Here is a 12,263-nt window from a genome sequence, read left to right as displayed (position 1 = left end):
CTGTAAGAAGCCTGCAGTGCCTCAATGTACATATAATATTATGTCAGTGGTAAAAATGATGTCAGTCCAGATAGGTGAAAATTTACTTATTTGAAATTGACATTGAAATTTTGGAATCATGGTGATTATTTGGACTTGAACTATAAAAGCTTTTAATCTTTTTGTTCTGTTGGAATGTAGAGGAATAAAGATTTAAAGAGATATTGCAGGTGAGAGTCCCTTGTAGGATTTATATAGGATTAAGATATCCAGCCAAAGGTAAGGTCTACAGCAGAAGTGCTTAATGCATGTGTTGATGGTCCACAACTGTTATAGGTGTGTATACATAGTAGAGGAGAAGATCAGTGCCTCACTGCACCCCAGTGTGTGTGTGTGTGTGTGTGTGTGTGTGTACATATGTATGTGTGTGCATGCGTGTGTGCACATATGTGTGCTAAGAACATTTCATTTTGTCCAGATTATTATGGAGTCGGAGTGAATGTCAGAAAATAAGGATCATAAATTGGTTAGATGTAGCAAAATATCATTTACCCCAGAAAATTAGTTAAGTGTGAGGTTTTTGCAGAGATTCCTTCACAGCCTGTATGTCTATAAGCTAGAAAATGGATGATCCATAGGAATATCCTTGAGAGTACAAATTGACTGTCATTTTATTCCAAGATAATGATGAAATTTAGATACATTTTTTTTAATGCACAGCACATCTGTTGTCAACAAAGAAAATTGATAATACAAACAAATTAAAACATGAAATAGATAACACAAGATAATTGAGATTATTGCTATCTTTATGACTTATTAACAAATCTCCATATCTCAAACTATTATCAGATTCTGATCATGGTATATTAATGTATCTAAAGTTTGCCTGTTTGAGTATAAAGGAATAAGCATCATGCATTTATTTGGTCCTTATTTCCAAGATTTCCTAATAGATACTCCAGTGATACAGATGAGAAGAAAGATGTCTCCCTTCTGATGATGACAGAGCTGAAGCCCTGGTGTTGTTGATAACACTTGGCTTGGTGAACTTCACAATACCACTGTCATGATATCCAACAGAGTTTAAAGAAGATACACCTAATAACAGTAATGCATCACAAATGAATGTTGAATGATCTTTATATATATATATATATATATATATATATATATATATATATATATATATATATATATATATATATATATATATATATATATTTTGTTGTTGCAATGTTTGCTTTTTGATAAAGTTGATTTTGATAATACTAAATTATGGGAAAGGTACATGTATCTGCAATTGATTATGTAGAGAGCTAGAAGGATACTTGTGAGGAAATTTATTGAAATGGAAAGAAGAAGATATATGATGTATAGCATGCATATAGTTGGAATTTATGTTAGTCTCTTTTAGGAGTATTTCCACTCATTATCTTAAGACTTGCCAAACTAAGATACGGACTCTCTGTGGCATTTATGTGGGACAAGATTAGAGTGAGTTTATTGCTGTGTATTCATCAAGACTTGAAGTAGCTCCACTGATAAAGCAGCCTTATCGTAGAAGCGCTGTCAGGTTACTAAGTTTCTGACGTTGAGAAGTTGCGATAGGAGTAGTGTTATCTTGATGGATGCGTGCATGCCTGCACCAGTATTCTTAAGATAGAAATCCACTTCAACTTTTATCTTATCTCAGAGTCCAACTACAGCTATTTATCTTCAATCTTCATAACAGCTTATCGTGGATGATTATGCAAATGTACGTCTTATGGAACAGGCGTTCCCTATGATCTTTCCAGATATGGCTTCTTGTTATCTGTGTTAATACTTCATTTGCTGCCTGGAAGATAGCTAAGCCAGCAGTGACTCACAAAAGTTGCAGTGTGTTGCTTGTTTATTAGACAACCAGATTTTTGACGTTTCTCTGATACTCAACAAACTGAGGGAGATATCCCCCCTCTGTTGCTTGCGTGCCTTCCTGCTGATTGCCAATAGGAGCCAACTTCAAGTCATTTCTCCCATTGGAATCTTTCAACTTCGTACATGCTGCCTTATCTCTGGGCAACAGATGTGGCGGTAATAATTGAAAAAGTTCTACATGGCTGATTAACCACTGAGTGATAAGCTCAAACATGAGAAGTAACTAGGATATCAAGAAATTTGGGACCAATGATCATGTGTTGTAGAACTGGAGGGTGGTGATAGATAACAGATTCAGAGAGCAGATGTGAATCAGTGATTCTGTGGTATACTTGTAAACTGACAAAGCCTTATGTGCATGTATATGTACTCAGAGGCTGAAGGAGTGCCAATGACAGTTCCTGTTTCCTTTTTGGTGAAGAAACATTCTAGTGCATGAATGAACTGATGCTTTTTTTCTGTCAGTGTTAAAAGATCTTAGTCCACTGAAGAAGAGGAACAAGGGAGACATTACAATAGCCAGAAATTTACCAGGTGGGAAAAATATGGTGTGAATGTTTGTAATCGTTTAAGATTGTTAGGGTCATTAGAAGGGTTTCACAACAAAAGGTGAGGCAAACATAAAATTTAAAAAAAAGGTAAGGTTCATCAGTGACATTTGTTTTTCATGATCACAGTGAGGTGTAATCCAAGACTGAATGAAACACGGTGTCACATCCATCAGTGTTAGGTAATGTTGCCAACGGGTCAGAACAAAGTAACATGTCTTATCAACTGGAACAGGTCTGACATGTATGTTTTATATTGCCATTTGCCTCAAACATTTTAAGTTTTGAGGAACTAAACCAGTTATTGAATTCTGAAGAAAGAGCATTATAATTATGCTGCCATATGTCTGTGTAGGTCTCTGTCTGAGGGGAGAGAGGGGGGGGGGGAGAGTCTGAGGGGAGAGGGGGAGGGAGAGTCTGAGGGGAGAGAGGGGGGGAGAGTCTGAGGGGAGAGGGGGGAGAGTCTGAGGGGAGAGAGGGGGGGAGAGTCTGGGGGGAGAGTCTGAGGGGAGAGAGGGGGGAGAGTCTGAGGGGAGAGTGGGAGGGAGAGTCTGAGGGGAGAGGGGGGGAGAGTCTGAGGGGAGAGAGGGGGGGGGAGAGTCTGAGGGGGGGAGAGTCTGAGGGGAGAGAGGGGGGGGAGAGTCTGAGGGGAGAGGGGGAGGGAGAGTCTGAGGGGAGAGGGGGGAGAGTCTGAGGGGAGAGGGGGGGGAGAGTCTGAGGGGAGAGGGGGGAGAGTCTGAGGAGAGAGAGAGAGAGGGAGGGAGGGAGTCTAAGGAGAGAGAAAGAGAGAGAGAAGGTCTTGGGGGAGAGAGAGAGAGAGAGAGAGAGAGAGAGATCTGAAAGAGAGAGAGAGAGGGAGTTGCTTTGTAAAAGTCTAGGACAGCACACATAAGATGATATTAGTATTCCTAGGTAGATTTTAATTTTTATATTAGTACAACATGTCAGAAACTGCTCATGATTTTGTAATCACAAAACATGACAATAGACCCTGGGCTTTAGGTGAAATAAGTGCCTTGTTAAGAAATCCACTTAACATAGTTCAGCAATACTGGTATGTTTATATATATGTGAGAATGTAAAGGGGTATAGTAAGAACTATGTAAATTTTAAGCATGAAAGATTACTAGTATGAAAAACTTTTAATCTAAGTTCAGGATAGGGCATTTGTCATCAGTGACATATGTCAATATGCCCCAAAGGTTAGGCTTTAGACATAATCAATTTCTTTCATTCCTGGAAATTCTGCTAGAGAGAGAAAAGATAATTTGTCTTAGTTGCACAAATATTGACAGGCTGATATCAGATAGAATAGGATGGCCATTTTTGATCAGCACCTAATTACCGGACCACTCCATTTTTTATGGCTGTCTTGCTAGAAATTGTGTACTTTATAATTGGGGAGAGGCTAGATTTCAATTTTTTGCTAAAACAATCTTGCTGCAAAGTTTATTGATTCTTTCAGTTGCTGAAGTAATGGTATCATATGTGTTGCTTTTGTGGAAAGCATACTAGTAGGAATGTGTTAGATGAGACAGACTGAAAAGTGAATTATTATTATTTTTCATTTGAGTTCTGTGTTGAGTTATTCTTCTGTTTTGATACAGATACCTTCTGTTAATGAGATTTATCTTCAGTACAAGAATTTATGTATATGGCATTTGGCGCTATTATGGCTTAATTTCAAGTATTCTGATTAGGAGAAAAACTATTCTACTCATTTGCTGGTTGAAAATCCTTCAGCAGAAGTCTGTGAATTTTGATACGCAAAATTGTAATCACATTGAGAGATAATTGAACTAAAAACAAATTATTCAGGATTTGAAATAAACCACCTGATGCTATAATAAGTATTAGAGACGGAGATCAATAGGGCTGGGAGGCCAGCACTGCACTCCTTTGATAAAAATATTGGATAATGACATATTCGCCTGGTGCTATCTGTTGCACGTCAGAGATGCATGAAACTTAATTCTGTCTTGATTGTGTTAGAAGCTGTGGCAGACAGCCGCCTATACAGATAACTTTCAATCTATCACCCTTTCCAATACACATTAATATTATTGCTGTGATAGGCCCTTGTGTGGCAGCCCAGGGTACACAATTTACAGAGAACTGGAAAATATGATAAATCCAAGCAGGAAATAGATAGATGCTGTAATTAGAGACATGGTTGAAATAAAGATAGGGATGCAGACATCCAGTTATATGCATGTTTTATGTAGTAAATATCATCCTGCAGCCTGTCACTGAAGTGGGAAGATGACATATATCAGGCCTTGGATAAAAAGGTAACTGGAATTAATAAGAAATTGAAAAGAAAAAAAATTTTAATGAAAATTCATCTGACAGTGTGTAGTCGTCTTTGCTTATGTGCTCAGTTTCAGAGTGACATCCAGTTGTGATCAAAAACTTTGTTAGGTACAGCTCAATGAACTGTAGAAATTGAACACTTAAAGTGTATAACAAGGAAAAAAATGTTTTATGCTAGATTTGTATATAATATTTACTAAATAGTAGAGAAATAGGTTCTTTTATGTGTTTAGAGATAAATGTGTTTGTCTATCTAGATACAGTGTATCTATATATCTATAATATATTTTTGCACTCAGAAAATTGTTGCCATATATTATGAGTTAAATCTAGACCAAAATGATGCAGGTCAAGTAAATTGGTCTTTAAGGGTGATTTTTTCCGGATTTGTTCTCTATTCTTTAAATTAAGTGTTTGTTTGTTTGTGATTTTGCTGTAACTGATCATTAATGCTTCACATATTTTTACCGCATTTAAATATAAGTTTTAAAAAATGCCTGAATTTCAATACTAACTTCCTGTGACACATTACTAGTATGTTGAACCTAGGCACATTGCACGGTTACATGCCTATACGTCCCCGCACTGATACTCCCCCGCACCGGTACATCCCCACACCAATACTTCCCCGCACCGATACTCCCCCACATCATTGCTTCCCTTCATCGCTACTGAGGGGGAGTATCGGTGTGGGAAGTATCGGAGCGGGGATCTATCGGTGTGGGGTCGTATCGATGCGCATAATACAAAAATTTACTAAGGGGGATTATTGGTGCAGGGACGTATGGATGCAGGGGAGTATCAGTGCGGGGGAGTATCAACATGACCCCCATTGCACATGAACACAGCAAAATAAAGTGCACAACCTACAAAGCAGAAATACAGTGTCATGCAATACATTACTACATGTGTAACATTGATTTTTCAAATGTTATGTAACACAATACCATACAACATTATTAACCACAACAAATCTACAAACTGATATAAATACAAATACATAGCCTTCACCCTTGGTATTTTGACATAAGACAAAACTTTTTGAACTGATTTTTAAGCAGTTAAAGCAGATGTCCGTGACACATCCTTTTTGTATTATGTATTGTTTTGCCTGGAGGTACTGGTCTGTACATTTGACAAGTTTAGCTCAATAGATTAACAGATTTATTTCAGTTCTAAATTAACTAGTAATTGTTACATAACTTTAATTTTCAGGTGGCCAGATATGGTGTGAACTTACCAAACCAGTTGAAGAGAATGAAACATTGATTGGAATATTTCAACCATCTTCTCCATTGTCAGAAGCAGGGGAAGAAGAAGAAGAAGAAGAACTTAGTTCTTTGCAAAAAAATAAAACACTGACGCCTGGTGGAATGTCAGAGGTTGATGAAAGTTCAAATATGTCTACCATAACAGTAAATAGGGAGCTGTCTAGTCCAGACAAAGTGATAAAAGTAAAAATGTCTCCAAAAGCAGCTGCAGGAAAAAATGCTCATCGTAAGTTCTTTCTACTGTGTGTAACAATAGTAAACAAAATAATAAGACATTGATCAGAATATAAACAGGCATAAAATAGTTGCTCTGTAAGTACTTAATTTGCAGCTAAATATTATTTTATGCAAGTATTTTCTTTTCAAAGCACCTATTTCACCCACTTTTTGTACCCTGAGTTACAATGAATGTTGTTTATTTCAGCCTTGATATACGGGTGTGCATTTTGTGGTGTGAGGTTTAGCAGTCCTAGTACACTGGAGGCCCACCAAACCTTCTACTGTACCAAAGTAGCCAGAATACCACTAGCACCTGCTAGGTCACCACAGCAACACACAGAAGGTAGGGAGGAGTTGAATGTAGACTACCTTTGCCCCATAGTAAAGCACAGGAATCAAATGTTTGTCACGATGTGTGGAATGAGCACTTTAGAAAATAAACAAAGAGGTGAAAAGGACAAGGCCTGTTGGTGTTTGCCATCTAGTTTTTTTGATTTAATTTGCTCCCTGGTGTCTGTAAAAAAGTATATTGGAAATGTTTTGCTAAATGTTGTATTAAAAGTATAAATCCGTTGGACATTGTAAAAATGACATTTATATTAACTATATTGTAAGGGGATTCTCTTTGAACAACTCAATTGCTGTAAACAAATTAACTTTCATTTTTCTTTGGCTATATTTTTGTGCACTTAACACAGTGTCAAATGCACCATGGTTTTTAAGACTGGAATTGCAGAGCTTAATTCAGATAGTTTTTAGTAATAGTTGGAATTGGTATAAAAATCATGCTTTGCTGGATATAAACAACAGCTAGCTAAAACCCTGTAGATAGAATATTTAAAAAAGGCTGATTTTATTCTTATTTCAGGTCTGTCAAGTTTATTGGTGGTAAATTATTTGAGAAAAATAAATCAGAACAATTCACTAAAGGGCATGTTTTACTGTTGGCAGGTTTTTAAAGTGTATTTTTCTAACTTACTCTAAGTGTTAATTATTTATTCTTCCAGATGTGTCAACACTGCCAAATAATCCAAACAAGAGAATGGCAACCTCTCAAGATCTCCTTGAACCCAGTACAAAAATTATCAAGAGAGAAGTTTCATCACCTCTTATGTCAGCACCAACAACACCCACACCCCCTATGATTATTATACCCAGCCAGCCACCCATCAGCAATTTATCACCAAGGTTGTCCAGTCGTGGCAGTTCAGGGTCAAGGTCACCAGCATCAAGGTCGCCCAGTGCAAAGATGTATGAGTGTGGGAAATGCACCTTTAAGGCAGACACTGAGAGTGCAATACAACGCCATATGGTGTTACACGGGTCGCCAGCGCAAGATGGCAGCACCAGTGGTAGCAGTGACAGTGATGGTAAAGCATCCCCAAAAGATAACAGTTTTTGCAAAGAGTGCAATATCCAGTTCACATCGTATGATACATTCCAAGCACACAAGATGTATTACTGTGGTTTAAGACGCATGAAACAAGGAAGTCAGCCATCTCCCACTGGTGCTTCACCTGCACCCCCGACATTAGATATATCCAATCTAATACCAGGTCACCCTCTTCTGTCACCTGGGACAACCATCACCATAGCAACACCCACATCAACTGGAATGTCTCCTCACACAGTGGTGCTTACAGCACCATTGGTGCCTGGGTCTGGTGCTACAGTCATTATGCAGCCTGTGTTTGTACCCAGCTTGCCTGCCATGCAGAACACTGTCCAAGCTCACCAGAATCAGGTGGCTCTCAAGAAAGCTGAAGATGGGTCGGGGGATGAACAGCCATTAGATTTGAGCATAAAAAAAGCAGGTGAAAGCCCTGGTGCTGTGGAAAATGTTGATGTCCTCAATTTGAGCAGGCAATCTAGCAGCAGAAATTTATCAGGTTTATCTACAGCTGATGACCAGCCACAAGATTTGAGCCTTAAAAAATCTTCAGAGTCTTTAAGTGAGGGAAACAAACAGCATACTTCACTGGCAACAACAAGTGGGCATCCTGGATCACCCACAGGAATCCCCTCACCCATACAGCTTAAGGCAGGCATGTGCAAATGTGTGGACTGTAACATCGTTTTTTATAAATTTGAGAATTATGTTGCCCATAAGCAATTTTATTGTTCAGAACGCCATGCCAGAGTGCCCATAGGCCAAATCGTAATGCCAGCTATCCCTGCAAAATCACCAAATAAAAAAAGGATCATCCAGCCAAGTTCAGCATCTAAATCTGAAGACCAGGAAGGTGGCAAAAGTGTTCAGTCAGTTCAGTCCATCAGAAATCACACTTCACCCAGAACCTCAGCAAGACTGTTACAATATCTGTGTGAGCCCTGCAAGATCAGGTTCAGCAGCATGGATACGCTGGATGCACATAAGCAGTTCTACTGCCCATACCGTGAGACTCAGGTCAACCAGGAAGCAACCACCCCAGACCCAGAAGAGCAAACCAGTCCAAAGAGTGCACAAAGTGAGACCAATGATAACCCAGTATTCTGTCGAATCTGTGGCAAGGTTTTTGCTTCAAAGCGTCAGCTTACTGTGCATGCCTGTTTATCTGATCCCTCAACACTTGTAATCCTTCAGTGTCCGTATTGTGATTACATTGGACCTTCTGACAATCGTTTGATTGAACACATGAAAGCACATGAACCGTCAAAAGTATTTAAGTGCACACTGTGTGGTTATCGTGGCAATACTGTGCGAGGCATGCGTATGCATGGGAGAATGCATATTGAAAATGGTGAAGAGTTTACAGATGAAAATATGGCTGAATTTGAAGAACCACCCCAAATTCCAAAGCAACTCCATCATGCCGCACAGGGTCCAATTCATAGAGCTGATATTTCAGAAGAAGAACTCTTACGATTGAAAAATGAGCCATATAAAAGGAGAAAGTCCAGGAAGGCCTATGAGAAGGTTGATGACATTGTTGCACAGCAGAATGTTTTCCCACAGCCAATGAGGAAGCAACCTCCACATGAGTGTGGAATATGTGGGGAAGTTTTTCCTGATACCAGCAAACTTCGCCAACACGTTAGGAGTCATGAAGTTTCAACATACACTTGCAAATCATGTGATTTCAAGACTAATGCCAAGTGTGACCTTGTGCACCATGTCAAAATCACACATGAAGGTCAAAAAGATGAGAATTCTTTTGAAAATGGCCAATTGAATGACAAAGGTAATCATGATGCTGAGCAGTTAGTTATAAAGATAGAACCAGAATTGAGTGGCTGTCTGACTGACTCTCAAGATGGTAGTAGTCTACACAATGGCATGAACATGGGTGAAGATTTACAAAGTCAGGAGAGAGCGCCAACCATGGAAGAAGATGAAGTAGCAGAATCTTCAGGTTCTCCAACTGAAAATAACCATGATTCACTCAGTATTGCCAAAGATTCAGCTGAAAATATAAAAATGGAGACATTAGATGAGGAAGGAGACAATGCTGAAACGTTTGAAAGTAAAAATGTTTCAAACAGTTCTTCCATTTTTAAAGGTAATAATACTGAGATTTTGGAGAAGGAGAAAGGAAAAAAGGATTCTCTACTTTGTCAACTAAATGATACAAATCAAAACCACAAATCCACAGAGGCTTTGATGGACTTGGTAGCATTGAAGAATGATAAAAATAGTCCAAAGTATTGCAAGCAGTGTGACATTACCTTTTTGTATTTAGCCACATTTATTGCTCACAAGAAGTATTACTGTAAGGCCTTGCAGCAGCAACAGAATGGAGAAATTACAAGAGTCTGAAAGCTACTGAACCTGAACATGTCTCAGGCCATGTATTCACATATTTTTGTTTGTATTAATGTTTAAACAGATATTTGTTATGTTGCTTTTAATGTTGAAAACTGGGTACCAAATCTTATTTTTTAACTTTTGCTTAATCATGCATAAGAGCCATAACATCAAAATGTTAATGTCGATGATGTCTGGACACAGACAGTTTAAGTTAATAATGACCTGAAGGTAACAGCTTGGTATAAGACCTTTCTAGTTTTTTATATACAGACACTACTGTATGTGTCTGTTTATATGCTTATCAATGTCTGTCCAAGTCATTTTTGTTGCTATCGCCATCCAACTGCTGAATCATATTTTTGTTTCAAATGACACACTGACTGCCTTTGTTTGTTGAAAAGACTGGACTCTTTTGAATATCAGCAATTTTTTTTTGGCATGTGTTATAGTGACATTTGCCCCTTAAGTGCCATATTTTTGTTTTACTTCAAATGAGCTTTTGTGGAAAGGCAGGTTCCTTCGAAAATCAGCATGGCCAGGTTATTTTTACATGTATTATTAATAACATTACAGTTGTAATGAAATTTTATCTCCCAATTTTTGTAAACTGGTGATGTTTCATACAGCTGCCCATTGCTCTTTTAACCCAATATACTGGGCTAGGTGAGGGGTTGTGATGTGTTAAAAGCTGTATTTTGTTTAGGTAAAAGGAAGCATTATGTGGTTTCTTTGAGTATTTGTCTCTCTAAACAGCAATGTGCATTCCTTCTTTAAAGGCACTTTAGCTGAATATTTGTCTGAAAGTTGGGGTTGGTTCTCTCTTATATATACTGTGAAATTTCTGTTATTAGTTAACTCATGGCTTACTTATATATGGTATTGCAAGTGTTCTATGAACTGAAGTGTCCAGGTGAAGATATGCGGACCATGTGTTCCATACAGCTGTGTGTATTATTGTGTACTGATGGTTGGTCAGCAAACCCGTAGAGATTGCAGATAGTGAATTGCATTGCCTTTACCTTTATTAGGACAGACCATCCCTGTTGTTACATTTAAAATATGTTAAAATATTTGAGAATTTAATTGAACTCTTTCACCATTCATCTTATCAGGACATAGCCAATTATTTGAATTTCTTTCTTTTATGTCTGTATATATGCCATCTTCGATGTCTAATTTCTTCACATGACATGTAAATAATTAATTGTAAGTTTTACCTCTTTAAATAAATTCTAGCTTCTCAAGTATTTTTAAAAATAAGGTGTGAACTCATGATTAACCAAATTATTTTTCAATAACTGACAAAGAATTGTCTGTTCAATAGCTGGATGTTTAAGGTACTGATAATGTTTTTTTATGAAAAACAATTCTTAATATTTGCCGGCATGCATTTATTTTGTCTGTGCCAAATTACTGCTCTGTTTATACCAATATGTTAAAGTCAAAGATGAAGTTTTTTTTTTTACAATTTTGTTGCAGTAACAAGTATTCTTGTTGGACTTGTGTAAGTATTTTCATCTTACTGAAAATGGATCACTCTTTAATTTTCTTCATTAGGTCTTTTGTATTGTTTGTAAAACTTGAACGTCCATTCTCAAAGAAAAGAAAAACAGTTATAGAGAGTGAACTGTGCTGTTCGTAACTAAAAGATTAATGACTTGAATTGCATCAAAACAAGTGATTGACTGGAAGTTCACATTTTAACCACTTCAGCCAGACAGTTACAAACTAGATTTGTAAAACCACTGCCTATTTTAATGTGAGTGAATTATATATCAGTGTTTTTGCCACTCTTTTTGCCAATAAGTCCATTTACATTTGTTAGAAAGATGTTTTTATTCTGGGGTACTGAAGATAATTTATGGTTGTTTTTCATAAAACTTTCAGACAAGAGGAATGTATCTGTACTTCACATAATTTGATGATGTGTGTTTGCTGGGCTTGTACAGTTTTTCCATTGACTATCAAGTTTTACTAGATTCTTCTCCTATGTGAAGAAAATATGCAGATACTAAACTCGATGTGCCATTTAAATGTATGATTGGATTGATGTTTATTAAAATTTTATCTATTGACTTTTTTAAGTCGTTTGTCGTATAAAGATGTATAGATAACCTGCTGCAGAGGATCACTGTTGTCATTTTCAAGCTAGCCAATTGTAGAACTTCTCACCAACAGACACTGTGTGGACATTTAAGACATCTCCTGCATAGCCTATTGCTGTGGCAGGTACGCATGGAGGACGAACACTTTCCCCCCCGAGTT

At 37.6% G+C, this 12,263-nt stretch overlaps 1 protein-coding gene across 5 annotated transcripts in view; it reads left to right on the top strand.

Annotated features, from left to right (window-relative positions):
- LOC106158288 (uncharacterized) overlaps window positions 1–12,073 on the top strand; it is a 56,801-nt gene extending 44,728 nt beyond the window's left edge. For 4 of the 5 annotated variants that reach the window (XM_087012256.1, XM_013534212.2, XM_087012257.1 and 1 more), the window contains 3 exons: window positions 5,976–6,257; window positions 6,456–6,593; window positions 7,258–12,073. In XM_087012256.1, coding sequence (XP_086868382.1) covers window positions 5,976–6,257; window positions 6,456–6,593; window positions 7,258–10,007 — 3,170 coding nt within the window. In that variant the 3' untranslated portion in view covers window positions 10,008–12,073. Of the gene's footprint in view, window positions 1–1,740; window positions 2,434–5,975; window positions 6,258–6,455; window positions 6,594–7,257 lie in introns of those variants that run through there. The other variant, XM_013534213.2, reaches the window with a different exon arrangement.
- The last annotated feature ends 190 nt before the right edge of the window (window positions 12,074–12,263 follow it).

The sequence above is a fragment of the Lingula anatina genome, chromosome 4 (assembly GCF_051362555.1).
Source record: "Lingula anatina isolate TDL-2025a chromosome 4, LinAna3.0, whole genome shotgun sequence".
Lineage (NCBI taxonomy): Eukaryota > Metazoa > Brachiopoda > Lingulata > Lingulida > Lingulidae > Lingula > Lingula anatina.
This window is presented reverse-complemented; position numbering and strand designations above follow the sequence as displayed.